General features: G+C 43.1%; 1 protein-coding gene across 4 annotated transcripts in view; it reads right to left on the bottom strand.

Annotated features, from left to right (window-relative positions):
• Window positions 1-4,202: 4,202 nt before the first annotated feature.
• Window positions 4,203-13,714, bottom strand: part of Ocrl (OCRL inositol polyphosphate-5-phosphatase) — a 54,072-nt gene continuing 44,560 nt past the window's right edge. For 2 of the 4 annotated variants that reach the window (XM_040744573.1, XM_040744574.1), the window contains 5 exons: window positions 11,390-11,506; window positions 10,467-10,551; window positions 9,745-9,872; window positions 6,953-7,064; window positions 4,203-6,745 (listed from right to left, as the gene is read on the bottom strand). In XM_040744573.1, coding sequence (XP_040600507.1) covers window positions 6,621-6,745; window positions 6,953-7,064; window positions 9,745-9,872; window positions 10,467-10,551; window positions 11,390-11,506 — 567 coding nt within the window. In that variant the 3' untranslated portion in view covers window positions 4,203-6,620. Of the gene's footprint in view, window positions 6,746-6,952; window positions 7,065-9,744; window positions 9,873-10,466; window positions 10,552-11,389; window positions 12,536-13,714 lie in introns of those variants that run through there. The other 2 variants (XM_040744572.1, XM_040744575.1) reach the window with 2 other exon arrangements.

The following is a 13,714-nucleotide window of genomic DNA, read 5'->3' as shown; positions in this document are numbered from 1 at the left end:
TCAGCCATAATGCCATGAAAGAAAGCCAAGGAATGGGAGGAGAGAAAGTAAATGGGACAAAATGGTGAGCTAGTGTTCGGCACAGCAAGCTGGGATCTGAGGCTTTCTGAAATGTGAGGCTTAAACTGGGAAAGAATTCTCAGCTCATTGAGAGGGGTAAATTCACACATGTGTATGTGGAGAGAGATTCATTCCATAAACTCTGTGACTCTAGAGAGCCCTGACTAATATATCAAACCTCCTAATGGCATGACCCTTTAATAACCGTTCGCCATGTTGTAGTGACATCCAATCATAACATTTATTTCATTGCTACTTCATGACTGTACTTTTGATACTTTTATGAATTAATCAGTCAAAATAAATATCTATGCCTCTTAAACTACCTAATCTTGTCTATGGCCATACCACTCTGAACATTCCTGATGTCATCTAAATTACCCAATTCTCATGTATTCTGTTATAGAGACAGAATGTTGAATAAGATACCTACCTATACACCTACTCTGAAATTTGGAGGTGAGTTATATTCTTCCTGGTAGTTCTTAATCTCTCAGGTGATTCTGTGTAGTGTGAAGACCAATGTCCTAGGATGCTCTAAAGATACTTTTATGCCTACGACCTGAGAGGGAAATCTCACTCAAGGGTCTTAAGTGGGGCCATGGCAGTGGGAATTTTTAAAGGGGGCAACCATTAGAATAGCTTGCAGGTGTTGCTGATGCTGCTTGGGGACCACAGTCTGAGAACCATAGCTGTAGATGACTACTATGAAGGTCAGGACTGAGAACCACTCACCTAAATTGCAGATGACACCCCCCAGTCTGGCCCTGTCATGGCTTGAAAGCAGGATTTGGGAGCAGGCAAACACCTTTTCTTTACCAAGGGAGTTAGAGGGATAGGAATAGTTTCCCCAGAACAAAGGCGATGGAAAGTAGCACTGTGGGCTAAGAATCAATTCAGGGAAGGAGTTAGAGGTGGTCCGGGTAGCAAGGACCATAAAGCAGGGAGAGGCAGAAGTCAGGCACACCAGATAAGGCAGAGCTCCTTAAAGGGAGCAAGAGGCTAGAAGGGAGGATGGGGAGGGCAGCCAGTGTGGCTCCCAACGTTGTACAGCAGCCAGGTGTTTCACATGGGTGTGCTTGTTGTTCAATTTTTTAAAAATTTGAGCATGTGTAACTGAAGAGATGTCTCAGTTAAGAGCTGGTACTTTTCTCAGGAGGATCTGAGTTCTGTTCTCAGCACCCACATCAAGTAACTCACAACTACCTAAAAACACAGCTCCAGCTCCAGGGGATCCGAGGCCATCTTCTGCTCTTGTGGGTACCTGCACATATCTGCAAGCACATGCACACAAATGAAAAAATCAAACAACCCCAATCAAGACAGGGTCTTGTTACTTAGGTAAGACTAGCCTTCATCTCAGCATATAACCCAGGCTGGCTTCTAAATTGGTTTGGTCTCCCAAGCAAACAGTGGGCATTACAGATTATACCACCATATTTAGTGTTAAGTTATATCCCGATTCTACTTTCTAAAAGATTCCTGTGGGCCATCATGATGGGCCAGTGAGTGACAGGAACTTGTCACACAAGCCTGACAACCTGAATTCAATCCCTGAATCCCAGTATAAGGAGAGAACTAAATCCTGAAAGTTGTTCCCTACCCTCTTCCCCCACAATAATAATAATAATAATAATGATAATGATGATAATAATAATGATATAATACTAATAATTTAAAATGTGTTACAGGTAAGGTCTGAAATAGAGGCATAGGTGTGGTATGTGACAAGTCAGATGGTGGAGAGCTGAACAGACTGAGTACAAGCTGGTTCTCGTCTAGCTGACAAGGTTATTATCATTAAGTAAGAAATCTTAAAGCCTTAGGTACAGTCAGTTTGATAGCAACAGAAAGCTGGGAGTGGGAAATCTATATAGCAGCTTCTATGTGCCGTGCTGGCAATAGTGCATGGCACATATTAATGTACTTTCCATTTAACAATGTCAGACCTCGAAGGCCAGGAGAAAGTTGGGATATTGTTCTAAATGTACCGGGCCATGTTTCAGGTTTTTTTAAAACAAGGAAGTGATGAGACTGATGTAATTATTCCACATAAGGTCAGTATTATACTTGTTTCATTTTACAGGCAAGGAGACTATAGGGTAACTAGTCCAAAGTCACGCATAACAAAGAAGCGGCAGAAACTGAATTGAACAGCAGACTCAAGGCAACTGTGGTTAAATGTTAACTGGTGAGTGTAGGTTAAGGTTATGTAGGGTGGTCACTGACCCATGTCAAACTGTGAAGCAAAGCATGGCAGGTCAATCATTGTCCCCTCTGAAACTCCCTATTTGAACAATGACAATGGATTAGATCATTTACTAAAGCTCTCTCCTTAACATTTTGTGGTTTTATAGTTACACTGCTTAGCTACGGATTATTAAACCACACCGAGAGCCGGTTCAACTTGCCTTGCAACAAAAAGGCTCTAATGGGGTCCCTATAACATGAGAGCAGCAGGGATGGTGCAGATGCAGCCTCTCTAACTTCAGGCAAGGACAGCTATGGTGCCTGCTATACCATATACCCCCTGCTACAAAGAAACTGCTGGGTGTCAGTCTCCATTCACAGAAGGAAACGCCTTCTTCTGCTAAGCGTTTGGGTGGAGCTAGAACCCCCCCCCCCCGACGATTCCTAACACTGAGTCAGCACATGCATCTGGCAGGCTCACAGAGGGAAGGAACTGGAAAAAGGCCCTGGTTGAGAAGAAACCTCCGGCTGAAGTGTCTTCAGTCTTAAGGGGAATGAAATCGGAAGCCACACTTCATGCTGCAGACGGGCCAAGGGAACAGTGGTGTTCTGTTGAGCTGGGAAGCATCCTCTCCAAGTGCCAGAGAGCTCATACCAGAGCCAACCCAAAGTGTTTGTAAATTTATGCACCTTATCACCCCAAGTACTAAGCTGGTTTTCAGAAGTTATAAAATGAATGATGTGCAAACAGGCTTTTTGGGAATCACATCTGATCTACCTGGGCTGAGAGCAATGGCTCCTCTGAAATGTGTGTATGTTAAGGACTTGTCAGACTTCTGGAGCTGGTGAGAGCATGGATGTGACCTTTATAGGATTAGGAATCAATATCCACCTGGGCAAGATAGTGTGTGGTATGACTACAGCACTAGCTACAAGGGAGGCTGCATCAGAACCATTGATTGAGTGGAGAAGTTCAAGACCAGCTTCAGCAATATACTAAGATTCCATTGCAGATCCCATCCCAGGGGATGGGGTGGGATGTGTAATGGAACAGATGAACTCACTGTTGCCTGAAACCTTAGGGTCAAAATAAGGATCTTTGATGGCCCCAAAAGTACATGACTTTTTTTTCTTTTCGACACAGGGTTTCTCTGTATTGCTTTGGAGCCTGTCCTGGAACTTGCTCTGTAGACCAGGCTGGCCTAGAACTCACAGAGATCCACCTGCCTCTGCCTCCTGAGTGCTGGGATTAATGGAATGCGCCACCAATGCCTGGCTAGTACATGACTTCTTTATCAGTCTCTGAAAATACATGGCTTCTCATCTCTTAGGGAAAATGTTTTTATTTTTTCATTAAACAGATCTATCTATCTATCTATCTATCTATCTATCTATCTATCTATCCATCCATCCATCCATCCATCTATCTATCCTGCTATAACTCCATCTCCTGGGGATCTAATTACTTCTGCAGGCAACTGCACACATGGTATGTGAGCTGCCAGATGTGAGTGCTAGGAACCAAAGCTGAGTCTACTGTAGGAGCAGTAAGTGCACTTAACAGTTGAGACATCTCTCCAGCCCCAATTTTATTTATCTGTGTGGTCATGCCACAGCAATGTGTAGAGCTCAGAGGGCAGTTTTTACAAGTGGGTTCTGAACTTAGGGCATCAGACTTGATGGCAAGTGTCTTTACCCATGGAATAATCTCAGCAGCCCAAGAAAACATACTTTTGTGGTCCTGGTGTTGTGGATCAAACCCAAGGCTTTGTGCATGGTGAGTAAACACTCTAAAATGGAGTTACAGACCTAGTGCAAAAATTTTAAATGGCATTTCTCTGTAAGCTGGGTGGTGACAGGTACAAGTATAGTTGATGGGGACTGCAAAAAAGCCAAGTGAGACCAAGTGACATAAGCCTCCTCCCTCTAGTTCTTTCTTACTAAAATAACAATTTTCACACAACATATATTTATTCAGAAAATTGCAATAAATTATAATAAAAAAGATGACACAAAATACAGAATCCCACTAGCAGCTTTGCTTAGTGATAAGACATTTTTGTGAAATATAACGTACAACTTCAGATTAAGAATCAGAAAACAGGGAAAGGGAAACTAACGTAATATCCAATAGACTTGAGTCATTTCTTCCCTAAGACACTAGGTGCTGAGTCTTTCCCTACCATTTGGATCTGAAATCCTTAATTTAGTACCTTGGAGGAAACAGGGATTAGAGGTTGGGGTGCTGGATAGGCAGCATAGGGAAGCAGGTTTCTTCATCTGATCTGTTTTGTATCCCCTATGTAGAGATTGTCTAAAACCCTCAACCCTATATACATCCTAGGCCAAGGTGAACAAAAGGTTGAGGCAGTGAAGCAACTTGGTGCTTTGGCCTGATGAAGGAAGGACACTACATGCATGCTCCACAGAGCCCTACTAACCATATTCCTGGTCACCCAAAGACCCAAGGTTGGCAAGATACAGAATGGGCACAAGAGAGGCATTTGCCTGTGGACCACCTTGCCCCAGCTCCTATCATTTGCTTTTTCAGCAATTACGTTCTTTTTGGGGGTGGGGTTTGAGACAGGGTTTCTCTGTATTGTTTTGGAGGCTGTCCTGGAATTTGATCTGTAGATCAGGCTGGCATCGAACTCACAGAGATCTGCCTGCCTCTGCCTCCTTAGTGCTGGGATTAGAGGCGTGTGCCATCACCGCCCGGCCAGCAATTACTTTCTAGCCTAATAGACATGACAATAATCTTTGCTCTCAGTCTTCCACTAACCAACTGTTGACCCAATCAGATCTTCAGTGAGCTGGCACCAATACTTTATTTCCCAACTTCCAATTGGGTAAGGGCTTAAGTGGTCTATTGCAGGATACATACCTTTTGTTCTCCAAAGAACTCAATTTTAAGGAGACGAGGGAACTGGAAAACCATTTGATAGATGTTTCCCTAGCCCTTTCCTGGTTGTTACAAGAGTCATGGAATCAGTACCCAAGATTGTACACACAGCCTTAGACAAGCTTGTTACACCCAATGTTAACAGGCAAGAATGACACCACTTGGGTTGGCTTCGATGAAAGAAAACCAAGCAAGTAAATTTCACCAGGCAGTTAGTAGTCAGTAGCTGGTGGCTTGTATGTCAACCAACATATTAGTTTTTAAAAAGTCTGTCTGTCCCTCAAAGCTTGAATAAAATGAAAACCTTGGAGTCATTTCTGGTGGGAGAGGTAATGTGTGTGTGGCTGGTCCCACTGACCAGTCTCTCTTACACAGCACTGGATATGGTATTTAGGAGTCAAGGGCAGTCTTTAAATTCTTTACTTGAAGGAGCCAGATGTGGAGCCCAGAGTCAGCTCTGCTGAGAGAGGGCAATGTCTTCCCCTGCTATGTCAGAAGACAGAAGAAAAGATTCTGAGGGTTACCCTCAATATTTGGTCTGGGGGAAGAAGGAAGGTCCATGGGGCCTCACTTGAGGTGCACAGACTCCCTTTATGACTGTGATGCAAACATTATTCTGGAAGTGGGTTTCTAGTGGAAGATGAGTTCCCTACCACCCAGGATTACTCCTCATGTCAAGTGTGGGTACTAAGAGGTAAGGGGGAGTAGGAAACAGGAGCTGTCAAGCATGGATATTATCACTCCTGAAATACTCACAGTGCTTTCCTCACATCAGTGGGATGCCATCTCTTATAGTCCATAACATCATGTAACCAAACATGATCTCAGACAAGGGGATATGCTTCCACCAAGTGTGGATCCACAAGACGACCAATATTACAGTGTCACATAGACATCATTGTAGTAGAAATGCACAAATGCATGTAACAAGCACATGGAGACAGTGAACTTCACTGTTGAGGACACCCACAGAGTCTCTAGCCTCATCCAGGCTTCCTTCAAAGTGATAGCATGAACAGAGGAAGAGTGCAAAGTAGTGACACGGGGAGAGGGTGGATCCAAAGTGCATTATAAAAGGACCACAGCCAAGTCTGAGTTACAGCAAGTAGTGCTTGCAGGCCTAGAATGGGAATGCCTCACAATCTAGGCCTAGGGTATTAAGGTAATTATGATGACTGGGAAGCAGGGCAGAAAACACACCCCTAGGTAAAGGAGTGTAAATGCAGACCTCTTTGCTTTACAAAGAGTAAACACAAAACACCAAAATATGGTAACTTTGGCTTGGCAATATAGGATTTTACTGTGTAGGATATGGTGAGGAGGGATTAAGAAATTCTTCCCTTTGTACTATTAACAAAACTTAAGATCCTGCAGTAGATCCTTTTTTTGTGTCATGACTTTTTCAAATAATCATGAAATACTTGGAGCCCAAGATCTTCCTTCTCTAGAATCTTAGATAGGGAAAGACTTAGTCGTCTTCACTCCCGAGCAGGAAGCCCAGAAGGAACTGGATGGCACGCTGGCGGTCACTTGGAGTCTGTCTTGCTATGAGGTTTGGTGGAGGCCTTAGGAGAAGGCTACTGAAGAGAGTAGCTGGAGGGTAGGAGAAAGAAAAGGAGAAACCCATTGTCAGACATGACCTAAGCAAAACCTCAAGGTTTGGTGTGCAGGGAACAAGAACAGTAGTAGGAAAATGACTGTAATGTTCCCGAGCACCAAATATGGTATACGCTATGCAAAATGCATACAGATTATTCTTAGCAAGCACTCCACACCGACTTTATCATGAAGTATCCTTACCGATCATGTTGGCGCTGACATTGTTGTAGTCAGAGAATTTTAGGAGTTCACGAAGGAATGCCATCAAGTAGCGGAAAACATTTCTATGGCATCTTGGAAGCTGGGAAATTACCTGATTATTAAAGAGGAGTATGTAGTGAGGTAAATAGCTTAAAGGAAATAAGAATTTATAGCCGCCATAAGAACAATTTGTAATCTAACTCTTACAGGTCCCATTTGTCTGTCACTACCCTCTATTACTTGCTCATGACTAGTATATTACATGCTGAATTCTAACTCTGAAGTAAGTATGGTTTGGTTTCTCCCTATTCAATGACCAGGTCATGCCCTCACCTCAGAGTCATATTCACAAAGTGCTTCACCAGAAGGTAAGTGTTCATCTGTTTATTTCATTTTCCCCCAATAGCAAAGGCATCTGTCAACGTAAGTTTTTTTCTACTATATTACTTGGAAATGATGGGTATATCATACCAACACTAACTAATGTGATTTATAGCTAGTTTCAGCCATTGTGGACCAAAATATTCTCAAGATTAAAAAGAAAAGTTGGAAGGAGGAGGAGGGAGGAAGGAATGAAAGGGGAGGGAGGGAAGGGAGGAAGGAGAAAGGGAGGGAGGAAGGAAAGGACGAAGAGAGGAAGAATGAGGGGAGGGAGGGAGCATGGAGGCAGGAAGGAAAGAAGGGAGGGGGAGGAGGGAGAAAGAAGGGAGAGAAGAGGGAGGGAGGCAGGAGGACAGAAGGGAGGGAGAAGGGTGATGGGGAAGTCCGTCTGTGTATATGTTGTCTTATTGGTTGATAAAGCACTGTTGGCTAATAGGGAAGCAATATAGGTGGGACTAGGAGTTGAGGAGGAGTCTGAGAAATGTAGTCAAGAGTTGAGAGTCACCATGTGATCCCGGGAGGAGAGGGCGCAAAGTCTGGTGTTCTTGATAAGATAAACCCTTATAAAATATATATTAGTAATTATGGGTTAATAATTAAGACAGAACTAGCCAAAGAGAAGCCCTGGATAGCAGCATTGCAACTAATAGAGTGCCTGTGTGCTATTTGGAAGCTGAGACAGTGGTGGGACCCAGGCAGCTGGCAGGAAGAGTACAGGTTACAAATGGCCCCAACGTTGGTTGCATGAGTTTCCACATAAACTTAAAAAAGTTAAAAGGATTTAAAAAAAAGGTACAGAGACAAGCATGGCTTCTTGATAGCAGCATTTTCTTGGGTGGGCTGTTTTGCTACAGACAAGCAGAGACTTGCACTGCCAGTGCTGGCGGTAAACTTACACCCACCATCTTAGAAATTACAGCAGTTAAAACAGCCACAGCTTTTAACAGATAAGACACGTGGCCAGAAAAACAAAGATTTACAGTAAAGTCAGATTCAGATGACGGAAAACCTCTAAAGGGTTCCTGCTTCATGGAAGAGTCTGCCAGACATTCTGCAGGACACAGAAAAATGACTGACAGTCTGCCAGTGCAGACAGACAATTTAAAATTTCCTGCTTTGTTGAGAAGTCTGCCAGACCTACTGTGGCCTATGGGCTGAAGACGGATGGCCCAACTTTACAGAGGAACTTTGGGTGACTGTTCAGGTAGCAAGATGTCTGTCAATTTCAGTGTTTATATGTTATCCTTCAGTGGTCTCTGGTGGAGTTGAAGATAGATATAGTTTTCCTTAGTTATGATAAAAGATAAGCTACATATAAGACTTTAGACTCACACAGATAGGATAGATGATAAAATACTTTCTTTAAATCTTACTAAACATTAGTGGACTAAATATTGTAACTGTGTTCTTGATAACTGTTCTGTTATATATAATTTGACTATGTTAAAGTTAAAACCTTTCTTTTTATTTAGAAAAGAGGAGATGTGTATGTTTTGTTGGTTGATAAATAAAGCACTATTGGCCAATAGGGACGCAAGTTAGGTGGGACTAGGAGTCGAGGAGGAGTCTGGGAAATATAGTCAAGAGTGGAGAGCTGCCATATGATCCCGGGAGGAGAGGGTGTAAGTCTGGCATAATCAGTAAGATAAAACCTTATAACAATATATATTAGTAATTATTAAGACAGAACAAGCCAATGAGAAGCCCTGGACATTGGCCGACAGCACTGTAACTAATAGAGTCTCTGTGTGTTATTTGGGGGCTGAGACAGCAGCAGGACCCAGGCAGCTGGTGGGAAGAGTACACATTACAGAAGGGAAAGGAGGGAGGGAGAGAGATTGGGTGGGAGGGAGGGAGGAAGTGAGATTGGGAGGGAGGGAGTGAAGGAGTTTGGGAGGGAGGGAAGGGAGGAAGAGGAAAGGGAGGGAGGGAAAAGGGAAGGAGGGGGGAAGAAGAAGAAAGAGGGCTTCTAACTGCTACCTACTTTTCCTGGTAATGACAGCTAGAATTGCACTTAAAATTAGTTTTGGCAAATACCACAAGGGTTCAAATAACCACCCCACTAAGTCTTGTGTTAACAGAAATAGGTTAGCCAGGAAACATTCTAACATAGCAGAAAATAATAGTACCTAAATTCAAAAGTTTCAACTTCATTTAACTTATAGTGTGTGTCGGTGGCAGGGCTCTTGCGACCAGAGAACAACTAGTGAGCATTGGTTCTTTCCTTTCATCACTTTGGTTCTGGGGATCAAACTCAGGTCATCAGGCTCGGTGGCAAGGACCTTTATCCACTGAACCATCTTACTGGCTCCCCTAAGGGTTTTAAACAAACCCAGGCCCATTCTATCACACAGCTTTGTTCTGTATGGGAGAACCTGCACTGGGCATATCCTCAGAGCAGCAAAACTCACCTGTCTGCAGATCCGTGGATCATGAGCAGAATCAAGACACCGCTGATACAGCTCATAACAGATGACCGGCTCTGGCAGGGCTTCCAGGAAAATAAGCAACGCTTCAGCCACAGAGTGGTTACTGCCAGCTGAGTAGCCTTGAGTTAAGGGAAGAGGGACCCAGAGAAAAGCCACACAGACGTCTGACTCAAGCCTCTATAGGGATGTTTTTTTCTTCTCTTTTAGGACACACTGCTCCTGACTGGTGTTTGATAATGGCCCAGGTACTCGCAGCCAAGGAGGTACAGAATTGGCCAAAGGCCTGGAGGGTCCCTTCACAAAACTAGAGACTCAGGGAGCAGAGGCAGCCCAACAATAGTGTCCACTGGATGGAGGAAGAGACAAGGTGCCAGTGTTTGTCTCATTCTTCTTCCTGCCCTGGTGATAGCACGTGAGCGGGGAGCTTAGCAGGAAGGAGCAGCTGGCTGAAGCAGAGCAGTACTGGGGTGTACATCCTACGTCCCATGCTCACTACAAGTTGTTACCCACCCCTGATTCCTTAGTCTGACACTAAGGGAGACTAAAAGTGCCTGAAAGGTCTTGAGAAAATAATTGGATAGTCAGTGACTCTCCTATAAGACAGCAACAAAAATCAGTGCAGAAACACAAATTTCAAATGCAGGTGGGAAAACACTTTGGCCATGTATCTGGACAGCTTTTCAAACCTTGGGCAGAAAGGATACGGATTGTCTCAGGAATACTGGTATCCAGACAATCGATGATCTGCTGCAACTCCTCTTGCATTCCAGGGGTTTGGAACAGGTCCTCCTACCAAAGAAGTCAGCATGAAGGGAAGAAGGCAAGCTCTCCATCTACTGAAGTTCTGAAGCTTGCCCAGAAACCGGGAGAGCAGCAGAAAGACGGGTAAATGTGGCACTCACATTAATGGTTAGGGAAGGAGGTGTGGATGGGGTATTGCTTTCCTTCAGCGTTTCTATAACCCACGTGAAAGTTTATTTCAACAAGAAAATGACCTATCAAAAATGACATGTCAGCCTCTACCTGATAGGGCAAAGGACTAGATGGCCAGATCAGGAAGCCAGGCAGTCCACTGACCTCTGGAAAACAAGACAGAGCACACCCCGCATAATCACAACCATATCAGATGTGGACAGAATTGGATGCCAGGAAAGGAGGAAATGGCACTTTTATGATAAAACTTGGTTTCCCAGTTATACTGGTCTCAGTATGTCTGAGAATACTATCTCCAATTTGATTAAAAAAAGTTCTTCTTGTAGGGGATGACTTGGGCGTGGCTAGTGTTTTAGTACAGGATTGATTTAAAAGAAAACTCAGTGCTATGGTAAAGAAAGGGTCTTGAAGTTTGCTTCAATTTTAAAACTCAGCTAGAATAGGCATTAGACTGGAGTACTCAGTCGTTCAGGGAAAAGTGCATAAGCCACAGACATTCTCAGTTCTGGTCTCTGCTAGTGGACTCAGCGTGTGGTCTCAGGCACCTGCTTAGCTTGTGTGCTTTAGAGGTCTGACAGGGCAGCTGCATGGAGGTTGCTTGGGATGGGGGAAGCACTATGCTCGCAGGACGCAACATAATTTCCTATAGGACTCTCACACATTATGCAGCTTCAGGGAAGGTTTTCACACTTACCTGGTGGCATGCATATCTGAATAAGTGATCTACCAGAAGCCAGATCTCCTTGGGAACCTGAAGGGGTCGCTCACTGGCACCTTCATCCAAGGGGACCATCTGCAGAAGGGATTTCTCCTAACAGATGAAAAGGGGTGAAAATCAAAGGAGCCTCAGAATAAAGAGACATTTCTTTAAAAATGTGCTCAACTGGGTGCAACGTGATCTTTGTCTCTTATGTTTTTGCATTTTTTTCTCACAAGGGCCATCCACGTTCAGAAGGCACTCAGTGATGATCCCAGTGGTTAAACAAGCTCCTTTCCAAACTGCTTCTTCAGTCAGTCAGTAAGCATTTCATTTGTACTTGTGGTGTGCATCCCGTGGATGCATTCCACTTTCTGAAGTGAGAACCAGCATGGCAAGAATATAATATAGCCACAGTAGAGTCTACACATGACCAGTAGCTAGACCATGAAATCACAGTTGTTTGTTCCGCACCCCGAGGGGCCATGTTTACACTTAAGTTTCAGTTTATTCTACACTAACTCTCCCTTCAGGTCTCACCACAAATACTACTGGGAGTTCTCATTGTTTCTTGAACTAAATTGATTTGCTTCTGAGGAATTAAAGATAATTCTGCATATTAGATGCACAAATATGAATGCTTCAGGCTTGATCCAAATTTCCAATCATAAGCTCAAAAATTCAAAACTAATAACCTGGAGCTAGTACCATGAAAACTCAAGGGTCTACTTCCAGAAGTTATTATTTATATTAATAGCTCAGCAAAGATTTCTAGGGGCCATTATTTGTTTTACCTACCTTTCTATTTTTAGTCTTCTGAAAGAATATAAGACAAAAATCCAGAAGTGACATATCAGACAAATAACTAAATTCAATGTATAAAATACACCCATTTATCTACCAGCACTCAAGTAAATGTTGATTTATTTTAGGTTTATAGATTCACATATAAAACATCTGAAAAACATATCTAAAATAGGCTACAGGGCACCTGAAGGCCGCCTCCAGAAGAACCCCAGTGGACACAGCCATGTTAGCTTTTACCATCCTCATCCTTTTGCCACCTCTAAGTCATACGTTATATATTGTCAACTTTCAGCTTCTTGTCTGACACTGTTCTGTCCAGAACCTCCAGCCATATAGCTTTAAGGGAAAGAAAAAAACCATGTAAATATGCACACAGGGGCCACATATACTACAGCAGTGCCCAGGTTTTTCTTAACATGTAGCTTTTTATTTTTTAAAAAATGATTACTTTTATTTCATGTGCATTCATGTTTTGCCTGCATGTATGTCTACATGAAGTTGATGGGTCCCCTGAAACTGGAATTACAGGCAGTTATGAGCTGCCATGTGGGTGCTGGGAATTGAACCTGGGTCCTCTGGAAGAGCAGTCAGTGTTCTTAACCACTGAGCCATCTCCCCAGCCCCATTGTGGTGCTTTTTAAATAAGCACCAATGAACTTTCTGAGCTGCTACACCCTTTTCAGGGAAGAGAAGGGAGTATAGTGATTGTTGGTTACCATTTCAAATCTCTATACATATCTATTTTCACATTTATTTCCTTTCTTTTCCTGGGATGCTATGTGTTGATATTCACATTTTGTTGGTGACTCACCCACTGACTTCATTCTGGTTGTATTACATGCAGGCATCCACTTGCTATTTGGGCCCAAACACTTCATAATGCATTCTACTAACTTTCTGGATCAAACGGAACACATGGGCAGATTCTTTAGCAGATGCCTCCAAATTTACCATATATAAATTATTCATCATTGACTCATACATTAAAAAAATCTGACATCCAACTAAAGGTTTTAACCTGTCCTATGGCATTAATACAACATAAGGCACTGTCTAATTGAATAGACAGACATGGACTGCCCTTAACAGAGAAGAGCTAAGAAGCAAAGATGTCTCAAGCCTTAGTGGTTTAAAAGGTTAATAAAATGTCAGTAGGTTATATACAGCATCTACTCTCCCCTTCCAAATTCACGTGTGATAATAGGAAATGTCACACTTGTGGTTCTGAAGTCTAGAAAAGGATACAGTAAGAAAATGGAGAAAGAATATTTATAAAAATGTTCTGTACATTATTGTGAACTCTGGTGTTCGAAGGGGAACCAAGACACTCTGCCTTCTTTCAACAAGACATACTCTTTGCCCTATAAGCCTATACTTTGTCATCTTAATGCTAGTACTTAAAGAATCTCCACTTCAAAATGTATTCAACTCCACCCAATAGAGAGTCTCAAGCACTCTATGAACATGCCCTGGAATATCTGTTGAGCTCCTGCTCCTGCATTCGGCAGCCCTGAG

Source organism: Mesocricetus auratus, unplaced genomic scaffold (assembly GCF_017639785.1).
Source record: "Mesocricetus auratus isolate SY011 unplaced genomic scaffold, BCM_Maur_2.0 Super-Scaffold_100003, whole genome shotgun sequence".
Taxonomy (NCBI): Eukaryota; Metazoa; Chordata; class Mammalia; order Rodentia; family Cricetidae; genus Mesocricetus; species Mesocricetus auratus.
The sequence above is the reverse complement of the archived record's forward strand: the minus strand, read 5'-3'. Positions and strand labels throughout refer to the sequence as shown.